The following is a 25,000-nucleotide window of genomic DNA, read 5'->3' on the forward strand; positions in this document are numbered from 1 at the left end:
GAGCATGGAAACTCAATTACTCACAAATAGGTTTCCAAATGAGCTGCTGCAAGCTCAGCTTCCTGAAAACATGCATTATACCTGAGCCATAGTCGTTTTGTGTATTTGCCAAAGGTCAAGATTCATACCTAGTCAAGACCATAACTAGCGATGTTTTCACAGGTCGTTCCTGCTAATACTGAGCACAACATACACACACACACACTTTTCATGATGTATAACACATCATTCTGATATCCGGTTAGACACGACAAACTGCATTGCGTAACTCAGATCAGGAAACCATTAATGACTCAGGGTTGTCACGAGTCAATGCTGTTTGAAAGAATGTGGTTTCAAATTATGAACCCTCGGCCACACCATAAAACAACAGCAAAAGTATTAAAACGAAAGGTCAATTTAATTAGCCCTCCTTTTTAGGAAAGCAAGCGGAATTGAGCGGCGAGGGGAATATGGTCTGAAGGGCAATGAATGTTTGGAAGACCTCCGATGTCATGAATGTCGATTTCGTTGGGTAGCGAGAGTCTCGCCACAAGCTGAAGACGACCGTCCTGCACACGACGATTCATAGTCTCTAAAGGGAGGGAAAAAAATTAAACAAAGATGAATCAGGGAATGAATATAAAAATAAAACTTGCATCCGTTGAAGACAAAATCTTCGCTATCCCCCACCATAGTAAATGAGGATTAACAAACTTATATTCCCGAAGCGTGTACAATATGTATGTGAAGTTTCCCCTTGATCTGACCAGCCGTTCTGGAGATCTTTGATTGTTTAAGGGTAAATTCAATATGGTCACCAAACCATGTGACCTATCAATTAGAAATTAACAAACTTCTGAAAGGATGTCTTGGGGAAAGTGTATGTGAAATTTTGCCTCAATCTGTCCAGCCGTTCTGAAGAAGATGTTTTAAATTTATTAATTTTCAATCCAAGATGGCTGATGAACCATGTGACCTATGACATCATAAATTTACATTCTGCCTCCAATCCTCCAGTGGAATACGTGTGTGAAGTTTTGTGTTAATCCGATGAGGTGTGTTTTTCTATCCAAGATGGCCACCAAACCATGTGACTTGTGATGTCATAATTTTTACTATGTATGCAGACATGATGGAAGATGATAGTTGCAAATTTTCGCTTCGTTAGGTTATGTGATTCCAGAGAAAACATTATTTAATATTTTTCTTGAATCCAACATGGCTGCCAAACCATGTGACCTATCAATTAGAAAAGATCAAAAGGGACCAGTTCACCACTTGCTTGATATGTGTACCAAATTTCGTAAATACACTGTATATCTTGAGGGGATTTTAGTTAAGCTCCGGAAACGAAATGTGACGGACGGACGGAAGGACGGAACCCATTTCTATATCCCCCGCCAACTTCGTTGGTTGGCGGGGGATAAAAAAGCAAAATGCCTGGCAACCATTAAGCAGACTATCCACCGAGGCAACTCATCCACGTGAATCGTCAGTGATTCTCATCCGCATTGCTATTAGCCCAAGTTGCCTTCAGGGATTCACCCACGGACACTTTAAATTGCCCAAATGGTGAGTAGAATATGTTCGACATGAAAATGGCCCATTACTTCACGAAAACCATTGATGTCGCTTGCGTTCACAATAATCGACAAAGGATTCCTGCACATTTGACACTCACTCAAGTTGAGGGGAGTTGTCCACTCCAACCCCAAAATGGCAAATTTCGTGCATTATTAAATGTTATTTTCAACCCTGGAATTTAGAACGCACAAAATGACGTCGATCACACGTTTGACGTTCATTCGGAGAAAGACCACGATTCACGGCGGTGTCGATTTGTTTCACTGGTGGACGTTTGGCAAATGTGTTAAAGAACCAACGGATAATCACCCGGGATTCACGTTGACAAATTGCTTTACTATACGGCTGACGAAGGATGCAAGCCATCACAAAGTAGAACAAGAAAGCATCTGAAAATGAAAAGCCCATCTGATTTGTACTCGGACTACTTCTTCCATCTTACTATAATTCACCGTTTGTCTGTCTGTTCCCAGGTACCGCAAAAACGGCTGAACCGATCGCAACCATTTTTTGGGTGTGTAATCCTTGACCTCTTGGAGTAAAATAGGCATAAATATAATAACATGACCCCCTTAATGGCTCTGGCAGGGAGCGGGTGCTTCTAAGTATGCTAAATTGACCTTTTACCCAAATTCTTAATGTCTTCTCAAGATTCTCATTATAAAGCTTTGTTGAAAATTTGATGTTAAAAGCTCAAATGGTAAAAAAATAGCGTCAGACACATGATTGAAAAAACCCCGTCTCCTACTGTGCGGGGGACGAACTAACGAGAACAGCACTTGAAAGAACGCATACTTCTGCCAGGCTGTACAGTTTACATTTTGTATTCCACTGAGAGGCCGGATCTGGATTCAGACCAAAGCCAAAATCGAATCGGCTTATTCTTGCCACCTAACCAACTCATCTACCAAGTTTTGTCACAACTCCTTCACAACTTTTGGAAATATCATGCCATGTATCGTTTTTGGCCACATCTCTCAATGGTGAAGAATCACGTAAAAAAAAATTAAAATTCTCAGATCCACATCTTCACCAAAATCAAAATTCTTCATCGGCACACTCAAACTGTCCAGCAAATTTTGTCCGAATCCGTGCATAACCTTTTGAGATATGACGCTACATATCGTTTTTGGCCCTCTCAATGGTGAAAAATCACTTAAATTTAGAACCGGAGTCGGATCTTCACCAAAACTGAATAAAGTCTTCCTTATGAGACACCCAATCCATCCAACCATTGGGACCATACTCTGTGCAGAGCATCGATGCTGTCGAAGCAGTCTCCTGGGCTATTGGACACAATCCTGGATGGGCCGCCACTCCGACGCAGGTCTGCCCAGAAAATTTCATCCGAATCCGTCCACAGACAAACAAACAGACAGGGGTGAAAACATAACCTCCGTCCACCTTTGGTGGCGGAGGTATTTAACTCGTCATTAACCTCGTACTTCGGACAGATATTCTCACCACGGTGAAAGCGCTGGGGTTGCAGGTTAGCAGAATAGAAGATGTAGTCAACTGTCTGACCCTGGCCAGAATTGAAGATTGTGGCCTCCAGTTTCCCAGTTCTCGAGATGACATGGGAATAGACTGAGGTGAGATGAAAAGGATGACTGATGGTAGAATTCCTGTTTCAGGAATAAGGAAACAACGATTGTCACTTGATTATAAAAGTATTGCAATCAAAAGTGTCGGATTGTAATTGTGAACACACAAGTCATATCCAGGGCAGTGTTTACACAATGTTTAACATTTATACAAGTAAACCATCGCTGGCCTGTTTTACATCATTGCCCAATCACCAAACTCAGAATGAAAGGAAACACTGCATTGCGATATCAAACATGTCAATGGGCTGTGACTTATTTGCAGGAATGCACCCGAACCAATCAAGTCTCGAGTGCTTCACCAGATGCTGAGCGCAATCAGATGCTGATCTGAACCAATCTGATCTTGAACCAAAACCGAATGAAAAATGCAGCCCCGGTGTAACGCCTGTAAACATGATGCATCTCAACGTGCACTGTCCAGGTGTGGATGTAAAGCTGGCTGTCCTGTCTGCATATTGTTCCCAAAGCATAGGCGAGCACAAACTGGTATAATGGCTAAATCTAGAGGCTAAATGGGACGGATAAAGGGAGGAAGGTGTCAAATTAAATTAACATACAATGGATATAATGGGGTTATTACATCGAAGATAACTAAAGGGATAATAATAATAATTGTATTTATATCGAGCCTCTTGCCTATGGATACAAGCCACAAGGCGCTGATCACATTCATCGTCTGAGGATACAACAGGGGCAGGACAGGTCAATTGGTCTGTCTTTAATGTCCCTTTCACACTCTTAGTCTGTAACAACCAAATGGCTTGTGTCTCAGCAGACATCACTCGTATTCACAAGAAGGAACTGCAGGACAGTAAGCTTGTTTTGAATTAGAAGCAACGTCATGGACTCCATCTTCACCACAATAAAGTCTTTCCTCTTTTTTCAAACAACCTGATCACTGACCATTGGTTTGGATCACATCCCAGTCACAACTCTGGGCATGCTGCTCCTCATTCAGCATTGGCCACAGAGCCTAAATCACAAACAAGCAGTCTGGCATCCCACTCTGCATCCCAAACCCACTGCCTGTGGTGTACAAGGCCACGTTCATATCTGGCTTTGACTGTCTCAACTCACACAGTCAATCAGTGGCTATCAATGGAATACTTTCCTATCCTCCCCCAGTGGAGGCTGGAGTGCCCCAAGGCATCCTCTTGAGCTCAGTCTTGTTCTTCCACATAAAAAAAAACAAAATGGCCCTGGAAACTGTTCTTCCTTTTGCAGACTCCGTGCATTGTACTATGCAGTATATTACCCAATCCTACTGAACGTCGGACACCAGCTGGGTCATTCTCTGTCGATCGGGAATTAATTTGATTCTGCTATGACAAATGTACTCGTCTTTCAATCATGCAAAATCTCATTTTTACCCTGTCACTCTGGAAGGTCAAACAAACAAACCAACCTGTTTATTTTCATCGTCAATCATTTGAAAAGGTTCAGTCTGTAACTTTAGGCCTGACCATCAGCCATGACCTCCCATGGGCCAACCAACAACAAAGCTGGCCTCCAAAACCAAGCACAGACTAGACATCCCCCTTCATTCAAAGTATTGCTTTGTCGAAACAATCAACTACTGGCAGCCTACATTAAATGGAGTACTGCTCTCTACCAAGGGCTGGTGCCCCAGCATTCCCTCCTGCATCTCTCCCATCTAAAGCTCAATATTATCAGCATCTCCCAGTTGAGACAGAAACATGAGGCCTGTTATTCTCACATCACAGATGGTTTATTGTCCTCTTTTATATTTATTTTTTACGAACTCCTCCATTGTCGATCCCTCCCGCTCTCTCAGCCCTCAATCCCACGTGAGCTCCTCCAGGATCAATCTCGTTGTTCTAATCCTTTGTTTGTGTCTTCTCATCTTAAGATATAATTGATCAGTTTCAAAATCCCCTTGAACGTTTGAAATTAGCACTTTCCTTTTGAGCACAAAGATCCATACTGTGGGAAGGCCTTCATCTTATTACCTGACTCTCTAATTGAAGATTCATTAAACAAACACGTCCCATCACACTCAGTGGTCATTTGGGTTGGACAAAGAGCTGTATGCACACAGATAGCACTTACTGTTTTAACGAGGAAGGTCCACCTTCAAACTCCATGGTTTTACAAGAAAACAATTCACCCTCATCTGATGAAGGCAAGATGTTGTGGGATAAAATTACATGGTCTTGGATGGTTTAATGTAAAAAAATAATTTTTTAAATAATAATACATTTTAAATCATTACTACAACTACTACTAAGGACATGTGATCACCAAATCAGAATCATTTAACGTTGTCGAACAAGTTGCGGATATCATCACATGTCAAACCCAAACATGTTGGGTGCTAAATGAGAATGTCATTCCGTCATCAATACAATCAAATAGTTATTTAATTATTACATTAAAACAATGGGATGTGAACATGTACACACAGTTACTGACAAACATCAATTCTCCCCTGACACAGTAACCCCTCGAAGGTGGAGAAGGTTCGGCGGACGTTGTACACAAGCTGTCTGCCATCGCAGGGCCAAAAGGGTTATCCTATTATATCGCCGCCGTACTGGGGGTTTGATGGAGAGAGGGAGAGAGGTTAAACAACATCTTCAAGCAGATAATGTTTCGTTAAGTTATTATGATGGTTAGCAAGTTTAAAGTCTTCATAACTAGCTTGTTCAAAGCAGATAAGTGACATATGGCAAATATGTTCCTTCAAGAGACATACCGGTACCACGGACCCCTTTTTCCACAGAAATACTTCCATTATCCAGTTTGGGTGTAAGAATAGTGTTAGTTTCCACAGCTGTACCATCGACTTCAATCCAACGGGCAGGAGAAACCACACGATCATCGCTCGTATCTATCCCCATTTGACTTATTTGCTCCACAATCCTTTTCTGTTCAACCACTGCTGGTCTTGCGCCTCCATTGTAGCCTGGCTGCTCAAAGTAGCAGCAGTTGGATCCGATGCCGAGGTGTCGTGGAAGCAAAGGGGAAGGCAGAAGGTGCCAGTTGAACGGGCTGATCTTATTCTGTCCTGAAACCTAGTGGAGAAGAGGAAAAAGCCAAATAACTAACAGAGGCAAACAAATCCGACAATCCTATGTACAAATGAACAGCAAGCTCACCTTGCTTGACAACAGGCCATTGTAATGAAGCAGTGAGTCTTGCACAAAGCGATAGAGTGGAGAGAATGGCAGACTGTTAAAGTCTCCACAAAGAATAAGAGGCAGACGATTCGTGAAGCGCAAGTTGGATGCTTGGTTCCCCAAAAACCGGTGAAGTTCAGCAAACAGTAGAGCTATTTGGGCCAACTTGATGTCCCCACGCCAGGGGTTGTACAGGAGGTGGGTGTTTGTGACGCAAAAAGGTTCCACACTGCAAATCAGTCATTTTTATTGGTTATGAGCGTCGTGTACCTTTTGTGTATTCAACTTTCTCAAACACAATACATTCGACTCAAAGTGGCTATGGCATCATTCATTCACCTAATTGCTGGAGGCTGACAATGGCAATTCACAGGATCACCAAGACAATAGGTCAATAATTCCTCCACAGGTATTTTTCACCTCAATTGTCAGTTACTCTCACTCAAAGGCTAACACCGAGGGATTATTTTCAATCGGACGAGGCAGATGCAGAAAGACAAACCGCGGATCTTCGAGAGGCCGCAGAAGAACCGCAAGGCCTACGTTATCCTTGCTCAGCACATTCACGTAGGGTCGGACGAATTCCATCTCATGTGAAGCCACCAGCTCCATGCGTTTGGTCTTGTAGCAGATGGCACACCCGTCGGGTCGATTGCCCGTCCGTCGCTTGTACACACAGCCATAGCCTAGCAACACAGATATTCCGATCATCCATTTGAAGTTTCCACAGCGATAACAAAATGGCCTTTACCCTAAAGCATCGGGAATTGAACCTGAAGGCAGCTCTGCCCGATTGTCTTGATATCTTCCAACATGGTATCCGACGTTAATAGCAAAGACATGATAATAGCCCAAGACCATTGGCTGCTCGATCAACATCGGACTCTAATCTCAGCGACAACACGTTTCAATTTGGTGCACCTCCTTTTAACGTACCTCTTTCTTGCAGAAGGAGCTTCAAGTCCTCTTCGAAATGATCTTCTTGTACCTCTTGAAGACACAAGATCTGAAAAACAAAAATATGAATCGACCTTTGGGATGTCACTGATAAAACCACAAAACAAAGTTCTGGTTGAACTAAAGAGGAAATCGATCGATCGAGCGTCAATCTTGGGGACTCGTATCAGTATTGAACTTGTGAGTGAAGAGTAACTGGAAATATCACCATCTTGATACGTGTCTACTTTGTCTGCCATGTCGAGTTATTGGTAAACGAACGAAGGAAGAAATAATTTCATTTCCACTTGCCTCGTTCTTTTTTTTATAAATGTATCAGGATTTGGAATGTTAAACCACATATTCAACACCAAGTGGAATTGGCAACGGAAGTTACCGTTAGGAAACCATTCTGGTGATGCCTGTTTTACTCTGCAACAATATGTATTTGCATTTGCTGTAGGTTTTATTCGGACGTGTTTATTTAACATTGTTCAACACTCCGGCCTTGGGTGGTGCAGGATTGTTAGCTGGATGCTGGTAAATAGAATCGTTGCTTGCATCAAATCCTGACTGAGAGAAAAGTATTGGGGAGGGGGGTTAATGGTTGGGCTGGCCTTGATAAGTGGGAAGTGGGTCCTGAAACCTGTCAGATATAAGTGCCATCACTTTTGGATTGTTTGGAAAATCTGGAAAGCCTGAGGTTAGTTACACATCAGCACGTTTTGGTGCAGCACAATTCCCCCCACCCCCCAGCTGATTTGCCTCAGGAGATTTTTGGCGGCACAGGTATCATGTTCGTGCGCATCCAAGCTTGCCATGAGGGCAAGCTTAGATTCATTGAATCCTATGATGAGGCAGTTGCTCTAAAGCAACTTGCCTTCTCTTCCTGGAAAGCAAATCCGACCAAAGGCAATATCATTGCATTCCAAAAAGTCCACAACAAATGTGTGTCCACTCTTAGCAGAGCCAGAAAACAACATCTGGCCAACTTCAAGAATGAACTTTCAAATTTGCCTCCCCCCTCTAATATCTGGTGGTGCCTTGTTAAGTGTGTCTCAGGATTATGCTGCCTTCCCATCCCTTCCCTCTCTTCAAATGGCACCACAGCTGACACCACTTGTGAAAAGGCTGAAAGCCTCAATTCTGTGTTTGCTTTCACATTTTGTGTCCCCAACCCCTCACTCTGGACATATCTTGGGCTTTTGATGCAGTATGGCATCCTGCCTTACTCTCTAAACTCTCTGCCCTCCACATATGGCTTACTTGAATTCCTCTCCTCTCATAGCCAAAGTGTAGCTTTTAACAGAATCCATCCTGCAGCCTCTTCCTCACTCCAGATCTTGATAAAATCACAAGCTGGTCAAACACTTAGAATAGGTCTTGCAATCCTGACAAAACTAAATCTCAATTGTCTCTGTGTCTCTCTGTGTCTCTCTGTGTCTCTCTCTGTGTCTCTCTCTGTGTCTCTCTCTGTGTCTCTCTCTGTGTCTCTCTCTGTGTCTCTCTCTGTGTCTCTCTCTGTGTCTCTCTCTGTCTGTCTCTCTCTGTCTGTCTGTCTCTCTCTGTCTGTCTCTGTCTGTCTGTCTCTCTCTGTCTGTCTCTCTCTGTCTGTCTCTCTCTGTCTGTCTCTCTCTCTGTCTCTCTCTCTCTCTCTCTCTCTCTCTCTCTCTCTCTCTCTCTCTCTCTCTCTCTCTCTCTCTCTCTCTCTCTCTCTCTCTCTGTCTCTCTGTCTCTCTGTCTCTCTGTCTCTCTCTCTCTCTCTCTCTCTCTCTCTCTCTCTCTCTCTCTCTCTCTCTCTCTCTCTCTCTCTCTCTCTCTCTCTCTCTCTCTCTCTCTCTCTCTCTCTCTCTCTCTCTCTCTCTCTCTCTCTCTCTCTCTCTCTCTCTCTCTCTCTCTCTCTCTCTCTCTCTCTCTCTCTCTCTCTCTCTCTCTCTCTCTCTCTCTCTCTCTCTCTCTGTGTCTCTCTGTGTGTCTCTCTGTGTGTCTCTCTGTGTCTCTCTGTGTCTCTCTCTCTCTCTCTCTCTCTCTCTCTCTCTCTCTGGAAGAAAGGTCTGGCAAACCCTCCGATCGACTTTGTAAACAATCCTCTTGAGGAAGTTCAGTCATTCAAACTCTTGGCTCTCACTATCAGCCAAAATCTTCCTTGGGCAAACCACACTTCAAAGTTGGCCTCCAAAGCCAGCCGCTGACTGGGCATCCTCCATCATACAAAGTCCTCCCTTGGCACACCTGAACGCCTGTCCACCTGTAAGGCTTTCATCCACAGATTGATGGAGTCCTGCTCTCCCCTCTGAGTAAGCTCCCCTGCCTCAGATATTACTCAGCTTGTCGCAGTGGAAACCAAGGCCATCAAGACTTTTGGAATCTTCCGTGATATAGCTGAGTCGATGGGCCTCATACTTCGCTATTGCAGACCAAGTCGGAGGTCTCTCTGTCTTCTACGGCCTCCTTTCTGGTGTCTGATTTTTCCATGCCTTGCCCCCCACAGGTTTATACAGGGCACATTCGGTCTACAATCAACCCCTTTCTGGTGAAACTATCTAAATCAAGAATCACTGCTCACCTCCACTCATTTGTTACTCTTTTTTTCCGACCTGTGGAATCAAATTCCACATTCTCATTCTTCCCTCCAGGTCTTCAAAACAGCTGTTCACCACCATCTCAGATCATCCCCCATCCAAAACCATGACTTCCACCATTAACCCTCCCCCCAACTCCTTGCTCCTTCCAAATTTACAGGTTATTCCTTTTAAGAGTTTCCCTATGTATCCCTGCCTGGTGTTGGCTTAATGGGTAGAGTGGTGGGCTTGGGATCCTAGGATCCTGAGTTCAAATCCTGCTTCCATTCAATTAATACCAGGTGAGGTTGACTCTGCCTGTCATCCTTCTGAGGTCGGCAAAATGAGTGCCTGCTTGCTGGTACCACAGTGGCGACATGCCCAGGATTGTGCCCAATAGCCAAGGAGACTGCTTAGGCAGCACCAACGCTCTGCACAAAGTATGGTCCAAATGGATGGATGGATGGTTCTGTATCCAATTTATCCACCCCGTGCATCCTATCCTGCCCCCCCCCATTCCTCCCCACACCCATTGTTTGTTCAAAGTCTACCTCTATCTTGGCCTTCAACTCTGCTGTTGGTGTTTCCCCCTCTCTCCACTGTTCCTTTTGTCCTGTTGCGTCATGATCCGTTCAGTGTACTAGTACTAGCTCTTCCATGAGCCTTGACTATGCATACAAAAAATATAAGGGCAGGAGCAAAACTACATATTGAGCCGTCCAATGGGAAAGTCAGATTAGCACCTCCATAAAGGTTAGTAATCAGTTTAATTTACTCTGTGTATTAAATAGATTTCTGTAACGCAACACGCAATATGAGCGATTTATAGTCTAAAAGTGCCATTGGGCCCCATTCACTCATTCATTCACCTATTTGCTGCAGGTTGACAATGCAACATCACACAAACACAAACACCTGTACAATAAGTCAATAACACAACAATGCCTCCATTATCAAGCCTCCCACCCCCTCCATATTACTACTAATACGCCCGATAGGTTATTTTTTTTTAAATAATGACACAGCTATTCTCTTGACACGAGCTCGGTTTCCAGAAGCTTGGAATGCTAATCATTAATACGACTGATTTCATCTCAAATGAATCCGTGACCTCAGACACGTCAGTGGTGTTCTCACCAACCATGTCACCACAGTCTGCACGAACACTCACATCCGCATCGAAGGAAGAGAGCTCCCGAAGCAGCAATTTTCGTCGATCTTTCCAGCATAAAGCCTCGGGGATACAATGTGTGTACAAGGAGGAATTTTCTTCCAGGAGACGCTGTGCCAGGATATTGTAACAGAGGAGGCTGAATTCAAAACCTCTGGAAACCCCTAAAAACATTACACTGTTAGCATTTTCACAATGAGGCCCAGTATAACAGTATCAAATTGTTGTAAACACAATGAGGCCTGGTATTTCTTTATCAAGTTTCTGCATACTTGTATTCATCCACAACATCAGGTACAAGGGTGTGTTGAAAAGTAATACCTCCTATCCTTTTTCTCCAAAACAGGTAAACAAAGACATTTACGAACAACAGTCTTTATTCTCCCATGGTGCATATTTATTTCTCAACATAATCATCACTGTGGTCCACACATCTGCCAAAGTTCACGTAGTTTTGTGATGCCGTCACGATAGAACTGTGCATCCTGCTCATTTAACCAACGCTTCACAAAGGCCTCGACAACGTGAGAAGAAAAATGTTCCCCACGAAGGTGTTCCTCAAGGTTGGAGAAAAACGAAAATCTGACGGAGCCTAGTCGAGTAAGGCGGTGGCAACCGCGACCAATGAAACCAAGACGACCAATCGCTTCTGTCGTTCGTGCCCAACTCTCATGTCCAGTCACAATATTGAGCAGGAACTGGTCCTCTTCACGTTTATCAACTCGATAACTGCACGCTGCTTTAACCGCACTGACGTCATGCTGCACTCTGACATCTTGACAGCTAATGTAGCACTGAAACATCCAGTGTCAGAATCTTAATACTTGACACCCAGTGGACAGGAGAACAAATATGCAGACTGCACTTTGTTTCATTCAAATAATCCGGCTAACTCGTGAAGGGCTGGGCTAATTGGATGGTGGTCCTGCCTCCATTTTTGATCACACATGCTTCGTTTTCGCTCCTTTTATCCCAGGTATTGTTAATTATGATCCCTCAGCTTAATCCATTCCACTCCTCGCTCCAAACAAAATACAATGAAATAAAATAAAATCTTCCTCACAAAAAAAAAAAACAACTCATCTTCCAAGCACGCTCATGTTTTCATTCCCCATCCCTTCTCCTTTTCAGAATCCTCAAACTGAATAAAAGGTTTTTCTTTAAAAGTTAATATTTTTAAAAAAAGTTTATTAAAAAAATTCCTCACCCCATACTACTCTGTCAGGAACAATCAATTCATTCTTCTTCATAATCATCATCAAAATCTCTTCCTTTTCTTTTTCACAAAGCTTATTTCCCCAAAACACTTCAATCCTAAATGCTTAGTTAATCCAGCCTTCTCTCATAAACTTCCTATAGCCCCATTTTCCTCCATGCCTTCAACCAAAAACATTTTTACCACCCAACCCATGAACTCTGTCACCAAAAATCCAGTTTGGGAATCCTGATACATCAATTTTGCAGAGGCTGTGTGCACACGACAATAATTTCCCCATTCACGTCCATTCATGGTGTCCAACCCCGACATGTTAGTCGCCTCACCCCACCGCAACCTGCTTCCCCCCTCATCCCACCCCCTTTTGATCCCCCACCCCCACCCTGCCCCCTCTAGGATTTCCCCAGCCACCACCTCTCAATTTGCCCACAGTCCCTCAACTTCCCGGCTTCACCTATGTCCCGCATCCCACCCCTCACCCTCACCCCAGCTTCGCCAAAGCTCCACACCCTCCTAGCTTCGTAGCTTTCTGGTGTTTGCTCCCCTTCCATCACTTCCCTCTCCTCAAATGGAATCAGAGCCGACTCCGCTCGTGAGGAGGCTGAATGCCTCAATTCTGTGTTTGCTTCCAAATCTTGTGACCCCAACCCCTCACTCCCTGTACGCACTCTACGCAGTCACACCAAACTGCTCATAGACTCCATGTCTATTGCACCTGAGGTCTTTCAACGCTCAACTGACTACAACTGGACTGGCTGGCATCAGCTCACATATCCGAAAAAATAGGACCACTGGACCTGTGGCTTATCTGAGCCCTGGCCTAATGTTGTAACCCAAATATGGCAGTATTTTGAATAGTGGGTCTGGAGAGAAAGGCTTTTGAAGGAATTTACACAATTTTTCCCAAACATTTACAAGTTCATTTTGACACACTTCCGGTCACGTGATCGGCATGACCTCTGCAATTTAACATCGCTACCTTGGTCTAATTTTGCAACCCAAATTTGGGAGCATTTTGACTGGTGGGTCTGGAGAAGATTTCGGAATAAATTTGCGCAACTGGCATTTTTACACACTTCCAGTCATGTGATCAGCAAGGCCTCTGCAATTTAACATCAGGACCCGGGCCTAATGTTGTAACCTAAATTTGGTAGCATTCTGACTGGTAGGTCTGGAGAAGATTTTTTGAAGAAATTTACAGTCGGCCATTTTAACCGACATAAAGTCATGTGACCGGAATGAGCTTTGCAACTGCTGTTACCACCAGTAAGGAGAGGAATGTTGCTGCCAAATTTCAGCCAGATTGTCCCAGCGGTTTGGCCCAGAGAAATCAAAATTGGAGACGGACGAACGGATGGTACGCAATGACAATACCTTATCTGGAATAATTCCAGATAAGCTGATAAACCAAATGCGTTGCGTAACTAAGCTGACTCACACGGACAACCTTATGCTACATTTCCAGAGTTGTGAACTAAACATAAAAAGGTGGGCTGACATGAACAACGATATACAATTCTAATATATACACTGCCCAAAGTCCAGAACCTGCAACTCAAAGAAAAAGAAACATCAGCAGTGGGCAGCAGCGCATGTCCAGCACAATGCAACGTCTGTTGTCCTCAATGGTCCTCTCTCACCAGGCTGCTGGAGGCAGCTTACCCTACCATGGCAGGCCATATGCCTTCTCACAGTCCATGTGAACTGGGCTTTATATATGCCCTCTTCCGGGCTGCTCGTGTGCAGTCCTCAGTAGTGTGGCTGCCTACATGGCAGTCCTTGTGGTGTGGCTCCATCTTCAACCCTCTCCAGGATTTTGGAGCTTCGACCCTCTCCGAGATTTTGGAAGTTGGCATGGGGCCACAGAACAAGTGGTCCTGGGGCACATGACAAAGGTGAGCAACAAGCATGGCAAAGGCAATGAGGTAAGGCAAGGCAAAAAGTAAAGGCATAGGTAAGGCAAACCAGGCCGGCAGGTGATGCTAACCAGCCTCATGGTGGTCTCCTTCTGTTGTGGGGGCTGGAATGTGAGGGGAAAGATTAGGCGGCCGGCTTCAGCCCCAACCAAACCCTACAGTGCCGACTAAGTCTACACCCCTTTCAAAATTTTCACTTTCTGTTGTCTTATAGCCTGGAATTAAATTGAAACATATCAGACTTTTTCCCATCTTTATTCACACATCATAACCCACAACTTCCAAGTGAAAAACAAATTCTTCAAATTTCAGAAAATTAATTAAAAATACAAAACTACAATATCTTGATTGGTATCTTGATATATAAAACTACAAGTGTCCACCCTCCCACCCCACTTAGTTAATACTTGGTGGAAGCACATTTGACAGCAATTACACCGGTGAGTCTGTTGGGATAGGTCTCCACCAACTTTGCACACTTTATTTGGGCAATATTTGCCCATTCTTCAGCTGAAAACTGTTCAAGCTCAGTCAAGTTGCATGGGGAGTGTTGATGGACAGCAATCTTCAAGTCATGCCACAGATTTTCGATGAGATTTATGTCGGGGCTCTGACTGGGCCATTCAAAGACATTTATCTTTTTGTTCCTTAGCCACTCCAGTGTGGCTTTGGCTGTGTTCTTTGGGTCGTTGTCATGCTTAAACGTGAACTTCCGTCCCAATTTCACTTTCTTGCAGAAGGCAGGAGGTTTTCCTCCAAGATTTTTCTGTATTTGCTCCATCCATTTTTTCTTCTATCCTGACAAGTGCCCCAATCCCTGCTGATGAAACACACTCCATAACATGATGCTGCCACCACCATGCTTCACAGTAGGGATGGTATTCTTTGAGTGATAGGATGTGTTGGGTTTGCGCAAAACGTGAAGTTTTGTATTTAGACCAAAAAGTTCCATCTTGGTTTCGTCAGACCACAAAACTTTTTGCCACATGGCTTAAGAATCTCTGGAGTGTTGTTTTGCATACCTCAAAAGGGAGTCAAGGTGGGCTATTTTGAGTACTGGCTTCCTTCTTATGCCTGGTGTTGGCTTAATGGTTAGGGTGGCGGGCTTTGGATCCCAGGGTCCTGAGTTCAAATCCCGCTCAGCTGTTGAATTAATACCAGGTGGGGTTGACTCGGCCTGTCATCATTCCGAGGTCAGCAAAATGAGTGCCAGCATGCTGGTGTCGGAGTGGGGACCTGTTCAGAATTGTGCCGAATAGCCAAGGAGACTGCTTAAGCAGCACCAACACTCTGCACAGAGTATGGTTCCAATCTCCTCCTCCTTCCTTCTTGCCACCCTACTATACAGGCCAGACTTGTGGAGTGCTTGGGATATTGTTGTCATATGCACACAGTGACTAGTCTTTGCCATAAAGTCATGTTGCTCTTTCAAAGTTGCCATTGGCCTCTTGGTGGCCTCTCTGATCAGTCTCCTCCTTGCTTGGTCATCCAGTTTGGAGGGACGACCAGATCTAGACAGGGTCTTGGTGGTACCAAATGCCATCCACTTCTTAATGATTGTCGTGACTGCTCCAGGGATATTCAAGGCCTTTGAAATATTTATATACCCATCCCCTGATCTGTGCCTTTCCACAACTTTATCCTGGAGGTCTTTTGAAAGCTCATTGGTGTTCATAGTTGTCTTTGCTGTGAAATGCACGATCCAGCACAGGAAATCTTCAGGAACAGCTGATTTTATCCTGTAATTAGAATCACTAAAATTTAACACATGTGGAGGCCAATTAACTTGGTGTGATTTTGAAGATGATTGGTTATATCTGAGCTAATTTACAATCGCTATTATAAGGGGGGGGGGGGTGGGAGGGATGGTGAACATTTATCCAGCCAAGATATTCTAGTTTTGTATTTTTAATTTATTTTCTGAAATTTGTAGAATTTGTTTTTCACTTGCAAGTTGTTGGTTACGATGTGTAAATAAAGGTGGGAAAAGTCTGATTTAATGCAATTTAATTCCAGACTATAAGGCAACAAAAGGTGAAAACTTTGAAAGGGGGTGTAGACTTTCTATAAGCACTGTATTTACTCCGCTAATCCCTTAACTATACCCTTACTACCTTTACCCCACTAACCTAATTCTTGCCCCTCTAAGCCCCGCTAGCTAAGCTATCCTTCTTGGTCCTTTAATCCTTCTAACTAACCTAATATCACAAAACTCCATTTCTTCTTTTACAATTACACCCCTCCCACCCACCCCCACCCCCCACAGTGGTTCTCGGTAACCTATTTTCCTGTCGTCCCACGCATTGGTGCTTCATCAATTTAGGGCCCAGCTCTCAAATTTTCATCATGTGCAGTCGTACAATATAGTGGCTGGGCAGTGTGGTTGCCCCAGCAGACCTACCTTTCTATTTTCTTGCACATGACACCCCTGGTTCACTGGTGCCACGTACCGACCTTTCCTGCTCTGAAATGAACAACAGAGGAGGCCCTCACTGGCTCTCCCCCTGATGCCCACCATGGCATTTGGCGCACCGGGCCCCTTTCCTTGGGTATGTGTGCCGACCTCACTACCATTCCCCGAAACCAACGGCCGACTGTGGCCAACTGGCTCCCAGCGCCCAGGGTGCCCTCTACAACAATAAGAACTAATGTACCACACTCCTAGCCCTTTAAGAACACCAATGCACCTTTGCAATTAAAAAAAAGACAAAAAACTAAATTTTCCACCTCCAGCAACAACAGCAAAACGACATCCTGGACCAAATTATCTAAACCCCTTCTACTCCAATGCCAATGCAGGTGAGGGTTTATCTCCATGGGGGTGAGTATACAATGCTCCACATACATCTACCTTGTACCATTCACTCAATCTTCCCTTCACTAAGAAAAAATAATAATAATAATTTGCCACGCATTTTTCACACCCTGCATCGCTCTCTCAACAAACGTTCCTCCAATCATTCCTCAATGGTCGGGACCACACAAGCAAGGAGGAAGAAGCTAGATTCGCGTCATTCCAATTCACAAAGTAATTAAAGTCCCAAACGTCAATTTAAATAAAGTCGCAAATCCCCAATAATCTCGACCAACGTCTTTTGTTCTGTCAATCTGCCTGGTATAGTCTCTTACCCATGGCATCAAAATTTACCGTTCCCTCTGAGCCAGGTGGTATCCCCACGGCCCAAGCTCCGGCTTTCGTGCCGTTGCACGCATGCTGCGAACCTCCCGCGGAGCTTCCTTTATAGGGCTCGCACGGAACGCATACAGCATCCTCTGATCTCCCACCTGCAACCGCGGTGGACACGCCATCTCAGCACGGCCCCCGTACGGCACATCCTGTGCACCACACATCACGCCGGCTTCCAAGCACAGCCAAGCTCCTGCACACCTGATGATCTGCATGCACACAACCCAGGATCCCCACGTGACCCCTATCCTGCAGTCGATGGTGTTCCTACTAATCCGCCAATTAGCGGGGGGAGCAGCGCAGGAATTTTCCTAACTCGCAGCTCCTTTTCTCCAAGGCTCTCGTGGGATTGGATTATCCCCCCCTCCCCCAATTTGCCTTCCCCCCCCCCCCGTCCCTCTCTGCATGAATTATCGGCACGGTGAAACGCTCAGGCAGCGTTTCCTTATTAACCACCAGGTTCGATATAAAACCCGACAGGAGCATTTATAATTACCTTATCTGTCGACACAAATGGCGGAAGTCATGCATGCTACAACATGCAGCGCCCTTTGCAAACCCCTCCGTTCAGCTCACCCCATGCCGGGCTCAAATCAATAACATTGGGAAGCCGTTTTAATTTAACTACACAGTCGCTCTCTGACGGCTTCTCCATGTACGTTCCTTCGACCTCCTATATGTTGTGTGCAAAGGCAGGCCCTTGCAAAAGCAGTGCGTTAGTACGCGAGGGATGGGGAAAGAAAGTGGCCTGCATGCGGGACATGCAGAGCGTAATGGCGGCCGGTCAGGTCAAGGGTAAATTGGAGGGAACACGCTATGCTAACCGCAGTCCATGCTAACCGCTCCCACATGCAACAGAGCAACGTTCATTCTCTCACACTCACACACACACCCATGCCGACCTGCACCGAAGACACGGCTTCAATCTCCCACACCGATGGTTCGACGTACATCAAGGTGCACACCTCGCCAACCGGCGGGTCGATTTCCACCGCGCTCATCCGTACCGCAGACACGGGTGTAAACAGCAACTCGACCTCCCCCACGCGCTCAACTTCCTCCTCACCCATGCCAGACAGCTTCAATGACACGGCTCGTCTGCTCACCGCATGCCAAATCATCAGGCTTGCTAAACGGCCACGCCGTTTCCACTCCCTCGACCCGTGTCGCTGGCTCGGGTGCGAGTTCAGACGGCATGATGGCAGGACTTTCACACCGCACACGTGCCTCCTCACTTACAAGCACGCACACACCCCCATGGAGAGTTTCCTCATGAACCCCATACTCCCCATTTGTACCATTGGGCGGGACGTACCTGTTCTCGGCATCAAACGCGAGCTCCACATCCTGATTGGGAAACACCACCGGCTCCCGTCGCATGGATGTGCTGACCTGTGGGGTCACGCGATCCCTGCACGAACCCATCACCGCACGTACCCCAATCTCCTCAGTTCCCAGTTCTGTTATAAATAATAAATTATCACGATCCGGCAATATAAACAAACTCACTCTCACGCGTCCCGGCGACATTTCCACCACCTCCGTGGATCGACCTTTTCCCTTTCCCGTAATGGCGCTGATCCCGGTGTTCCCTCCAATTTACCCTTGACCTGACCGGCCACCATTACACTCTGCACGTCCCGCATGCAGGCCACTTTCTTTCCCCATCCCTCGTGTACTGACGCACTGCTTTTGCAAGAGCCTGCCTTTGCACACAACATATAGCAGGCCTGAGCCCATTCAGCTCGTATGCCATCACACAATGTCTTTTTGTCTGCCTTAGCCTCATTCCTCAACTCTGCCACCCTTGCCTCCAGCCTTTGCTGCCCAGAGTCCATGTCAGCCTTTATGCCCCTCATCTCCTCCTTTGACTGAGTCTATCCCAAAAGCAGCTGCTCAAACATTACTGCTAACTGTTCGGTGCCTAACTGTGCTGGCAAGACAGAACCACCGTCCTCTGCATGGAGATGGGAGTCCTTGTCCTCCAATGCTATTGGTGCCTACACCTTGCCCCCCACTGCAACCTTTTCTTCTGCATTGTCCTCCTGGACCATGGGGTCCTTTACCAGTTCGTAGCCTACCTGGACCAGCCAGTCTTGGTCCGCCATAGTCCGCACCAAGATAGGTGACAAGAATAAGCCAATTCAATTTTAGTTCATGTCCTGATCGAGATCTGGCCTTTCAGTGGGATACAAAACATAAAATGTTTAGCCTGGCGAAGATATGTTCCCCACCGAGTGCTGTTCTATTTGCTTCTGTGTCAATTTTATCCACAATCTGCATTCTTCTTGACCACTCAACTTATCCCCACATCCCTTGTTGCCCGTCTCCATGTATTTTCTCCCTCCACCCTGCTGTTAGCATTTCCCCCTTCTCTTTCTGCTCTTCCTTTTATCATGTTGCATCCTGATGCATTCTGTGTTCTGGCTCATCCACAAGCCTTCACCACGTATACAAAAAACAGAAATCTTTACCCATTTTGGAGAAAAAGAATAGGACGCATTACTTTTCAGCTCAATCACATATTAGGAGCAATACGATTTTGAGAATACAACAAATGAGTCTCAAGGTCATTATTTCGGCACCCGAAAGTAGATGGAGGTTACATGTTCAGCCGTCTGTTTGTTGGTCAGTCTATGAGCACGATATCTTAAAAAGCTATGGACGGATTCGGACAAAACTTGGTGGACAGGATAGGTGTGTGACGAAGGCTAATTGATTTGATATTGGTTAAGGTCCGGATGCTGATCCGGCCTATCAGTGGGATACAAAACGTAAACTGTTCAGCCTGGCAGAGGTAGGCACTCTGCCGAGTGCCATTCCAGTTAACATTCTCAATTCGATACTCCAATCGGACACTCTTATCAAATTATGTATTTTAAAAACAATCACCATTAGTTGGCCATTTAATGCATTTTCTGCAAGAAAAATAATTAATAGAGTGCAATTACAGGAATCAAAGAGGAAGAGTTGCTTTTTCCATCAAAACAAAACAAGCCTCACCAGGTTGATCCAATCCATCCTCACTCATGCTTGGAGCAGACACCCTGTGCCTCTGTGAAAGATCCTCCCAAGTGCGCCATAGGGGAGCTTGGAGGGAGGAATGAAAATGTGGGTGCCACAGAGAACTAGTGACCGATTAACTTACTCATCATACAGCATTAGGTGGAACTTCTATTTTATTATGAACATCAATATTTAATACTCGCAAATACCATCCGTCAGTGCGCTGACGGGTATACTAATATTGGGAGGGGGGCGGGGGAGAAAAAGAGGGTGGAAGAGAGGGGATGGGGGAGAGAGAGAGGGGAGAGAGTTAAGAGATGAAGGGGAAAAGAGGAGGGAGGGTGAACGAGGAGGGAGGGTGAACGAGGAGGAAGGGTGAACGAGGAGGAAGGGTGAACAAGGAGGGGTGGGGAAGGGAAGACCATGTGAGGTGAGAGGAAGGGAAGGCAGACATGCGGTGGAGCGTTTATTATGATTCATACTGTCTCATCAAAATTATTCTGCATGGAATAACAGTGAAGATGTATACAAAATAATGTCTGAAATCCAGTTTCTACCGGTCATACTATAAATACGGCCCGGAGACAAACTCCACCAGGACACGTCCAGACATAAACACCGTCAAGATAGATGGAGAGATAGAGAGATAGAGAGGAAGAGAGATAGAGATATGAGATATGAGGTCTTCATGCCCGAAGTGGGTAAAGAAATTAAATGAATTTGTTCAAATGACTTTATCCACAAAAGAGTTGCTGATTAATGGAGAACAACCCTGGAGACATCGCAAAGTTTAATCGCCCATGAAATAAACATTGCAGATAATCCGCCACGTTGCCTGCTCGGCTGTGCACACATTATAAAACTTAATTTTAAAACGTCTTTTTCACCAGATTTGCTTTGATTCCTTGCAGAGCACCTCAACAAACCTCCGAAAATATCAACACAGATCTGGCAGACAGTATGGATAAGCAATCCCTCTGGGGGACAGGGTGTGATGTCAAGCAAGTGGATGCATTAAATCATAATCGCTCAATGAAACTGGTTAATTTGGGCATTTTCCTCAATCTTTTGTTCATTCAATATAATTCTATATACAAACCAGACAAAAAGATAAGTAAAATGCTTTGGAAATTTCACATTTTCTTGTGTATGTATGGAGAAGGGAACATTGCCTTGCTTGCTTAAAGTAAATAGGTATATAGGCTGAGTTATAAGATTCGTTATTTCTTTAAATTATCAGATTTCACGACAGATTTCGACACTTCTTTAGTCCGGACAATATCCGATCCTCAAAGCCGAAATAATATTTTAATGATATACTTTAATTCGTCCGTGGGAGTAGATCGTGGAAAATTGCATCATACAATGCATGAAATTGCTCCAAGCTCATAATATAATTTGAAAACTATAGCACTTACAAAAGTGACGGTTACAGCGATTCTTAGCTATGATGAACAGGCATTTGATAATGTGAGTGAGGAAAGTGAAGACAAAAAAAAAAAAAAACTTAATCGTAAAGAAATCATTGCGGCCTGTTCCAAGTCACAGTTAAGCAGGCCAAAAAAGAGCCGGCTTTAGACCCCAGTGAGGTTACCCAGGAGAAGATGAAAGAGTGAGGTGGCCGAGGATGCGCCTGATAAAGGCTATAATTAAATAAGGCCGTTAATAATCTTCAAATGGGGTGTTTTAATTAACCCAAACACCCAATTTTCACTCTTGCACTTCCTTGGAGTTCCCTTAGTATGCATGCAAAGTTTCAGGCTTTTATGGTTTTGGAGTTACGGAGGAGACATACACACACACACGCACACACAAACACACACGCACGCACACACACATACTTATTAGGATAGATAACCTTAATCAATGTGGTGGAAAAAGTTCGACAAGTGTTTCCCAGAAAAAGTAACAGAAACTGGTCAAAACTAGAACGGGCACTCATAGAGCGCATACCTTCGCCACCACTACTTTTTTTGTTCTTGGTACGAGTGTGGGGAACTGGTTTCATATGAATGGTCTTATGACACAAAGCACATATCGATAATGTCATGACCCCCCCCCGACTTTCGGGGGCTACGGACTAAACAACAATCAACTCACGTCGTTTTGGTGAGTCTTCACTCGCAAGCTCGGTGAATACAATGTTTCAACAAGAGAAGGTAATCTCGTTTGATGCTGGTTTCATGCAAATCGAATAAGAATTGACTGAGTTATGCCGAAAACCTCATATTTTTCAAGGGCGTGACCCCCCCCCCGACATTTTACCCCAACCGGTGACATGTGTTATGACGTCATCGTGTCACAAGATTGGGCATTAAATTCTGAACATTTTGGTGCTGGGTTCATGTAAAGCGGACAAGAATTGACCGCGTTATGACAAAAACCGCATATTTTTCAAGGTCGTGACCCCCCTGACCTTTGACCCCTAACTGGTAACAAGAGTATGGGCGTCATTGTGTCATATTGCATATCACAAGATGAGGCGTTGAATTCTGAACATTTTGGCGTTAGTTGCATGCAAATTGAATAAAAATTGACTGTTATCGTAAAAAGACGATTTTGACCTTTTCGTGACCTTGACCTTGACCTTTGACCCGAACGATCCCAAAATCTAATCGAATGCTTCCTGGCTAATAACCAATCATCCCACCAAATTTCATGCAATTCGGTTTAATACTTTTTGTGTTATACGAATCACAAGATTACAAATAAATAAATAAATAAATAAATACACGCCGACCAAAACATAACCTTTCGCAGAGTGCGAAGGTAAAGATGCACCGGTATAATTAAAACATGAATCGTTGTGATTAAAGAGTTCAATCAACCACTTTATAAGTTTAATAAAACATCATAGGAAAAACACCTGCACTGCACCAAGCAATGGCAAAAAATACATCTTCAATAATCAAGTAAGCATGGCTATTACAGTAACATACATAATACTTACTAACTTACCTTGAAGGAAGTTTGGTTCTTCCCAGTTGATATCTAACGTCTCTTTCACATTTTGTTCTCCTGCACTTGTTATCTTTGCATTCGCCATCCCCAGTGGACCTGGACCATCATCTCTTTGGGTCAGAGATTCAAAGTTAAGGTCACTCGACCTATTGCAGGCCTCACTTCCAACATTCTCAGGTTTGTTCATTCTCTGGGATGATCCGTTGGCAGTTCCGTGGGCAGAGGGACGTGACCTTATTACTGACAATGTAGTGTTGAGAAAGGGTCGTGGACATCACAGCAGCATTCGGATGTCACCCAAAAGGTTGTGCTGGTGGCTCGGAGGAAGCATCCGTCGTCGGATTAAAGCCTGGTCACAAATGCGTGTGGGAACACGTGCTAATCAAAACATGCCATGGTTAGAACTTGCACATGGGGAACAATAAAAAATATTATACGTGTGTGTGTGTGTGTGTGTGTGTGTGTGTGTGTGTGTGTGTGTGTGTGTGTGTGTGTGTGTGCGTGCGTGCGCGCTCTTAAACCACCACACAGAATGGGTTGAGATTTGGTGGTTGCACTTGGGGTGTGTCCATGAGGGGGATGCAAGCTCTCCATGTAAATGTGTATCATGTTGCACCACATCCAGTTGTGAAGTATATGAGAAGTCCCAGTTAATTGCAAGATACATAAATTCCCTGTTATAGTATTATGAAAATTGTACTCATCATAAATGTTGGGGGGTGGGGTGGGGGATATATTGAAATAAGGTAGCTGTACTTGGGGTGTGTGGGAATGTTTTCATAAGCTAAGATGGATGGCCACCTTCAACTCATGTTTTTATTTTTGTGTGAATTTTGGGAATTTCGAAAATAAAATCAGACATCATAAATGTGTCAATTTTTATCATATGTGCTAATGAAATCCTGTACCACTGGACAGAATAATTTGAAGTAAAAAAAACTCAGAAGTCACACACCTTCTAAAATATGACATTTTTCTGCGTTATAGTATAATGAAAACTTATAATCCTTGTGGCAAACCTTGCGGATCACAAGTTATACGTTGCCTGAGGCAAACTCTGCTTTATTTTTTCTGAATTGGTAGTGTTACCCCATGCATATGTGAAGTGAAAAGCGAGGTCAAGCAAATTGGTTCATGTCTATCCGTCCGTCCGTCCGTCCGTCTACAGATGTCAGTTTATGATCGAGGAACAACTTAATTTTAAGTTGATGGAACAGGAGTGAGATAATACTGTTGCGGTTCTGTAAAACTACATGCCTCCAAGGCAAAGGCACACGATTCCAATCGTATGTGTATTCGTTAGTCCCTTCCACATGTCGAGTGGGTAAAGGGGAAAGACGCGTTGCATGGGACTCTTTCAGTTAGACCACTTATACATACCTCATTAACCTTCAAACCTCGCATTTCATCTCCTCTTTCTCTTACACCCCCTTTCTCTCACATGAAACACGCAAGCAAGCCAGCACGCAAATCAGAAAACACCACGAGAAAGCATTCGCATTCACATACGCGCTGCGAGTGCCTCCCATGCATTTTTCATTCAAAACTGCGCACCAATTCTCAATCGCCATTTCGCCAAAGACCTTCATTCTGCTCACCAAACTATACTATGCTCAGCACAACCACTTCATACGACTACTAAAAATCCCCGCAACAACCCACGCTTAAATATTCCACGACAAACGCGACCTTCATTCACAATTTAATGACAAGGAACTTCAACCTCTTCCCCA

General features: G+C 44.5%; 1 protein-coding gene across 1 annotated transcript in view; it reads right to left on the reverse strand.

Annotated features, from left to right (window-relative positions):
• LOC147020477 (RNA 2',3'-cyclic phosphatase ANGEL1-like) overlaps window positions 1-25,000 on the reverse strand; it is a 30,278-nt gene that overhangs the window by 168 nt on the left and 5,110 nt on the right. Inside the window, exons 3-13 of the mRNA XM_085893791.1 lie at window positions 23,265-23,616; window positions 20,304-20,390; window positions 10,982-11,145; window positions 7,250-7,319; window positions 6,816-6,999; window positions 6,293-6,542; window positions 5,890-6,208; window positions 5,628-5,727; window positions 5,244-5,312; window positions 3,031-3,191; window positions 1-574 (exon numbers count right to left, since the gene is read on the reverse strand). The exon at window positions 1-574 is cut by the window's left edge and continues 168 nt beyond it. Of these exons, the coding sequence (XP_085749917.1) occupies window positions 417-574; window positions 3,031-3,191; window positions 5,244-5,312; window positions 5,628-5,727; window positions 5,890-6,208; window positions 6,293-6,542; window positions 6,816-6,999; window positions 7,250-7,319; window positions 10,982-11,145; window positions 20,304-20,390; window positions 23,265-23,454 (1,752 nt within the window). The 5' untranslated portion in view covers window positions 23,455-23,616 and the 3' untranslated portion in view covers window positions 1-416. The remainder of the gene's footprint in view (window positions 575-3,030; window positions 3,192-5,243; window positions 5,313-5,627; window positions 5,728-5,889; window positions 6,209-6,292; window positions 6,543-6,815; window positions 7,000-7,249; window positions 7,320-10,981; window positions 11,146-20,303; window positions 20,391-23,264; window positions 23,617-25,000) is intronic.

This window comes from Eptatretus burgeri, chromosome 9, assembly GCF_056783735.1.
Source record: "Eptatretus burgeri isolate ZD-2024b chromosome 9, Ebu_testis_v1, whole genome shotgun sequence".
Taxonomy (NCBI): Eukaryota; Metazoa; Chordata; class Myxini; order Myxiniformes; family Myxinidae; genus Eptatretus; species Eptatretus burgeri.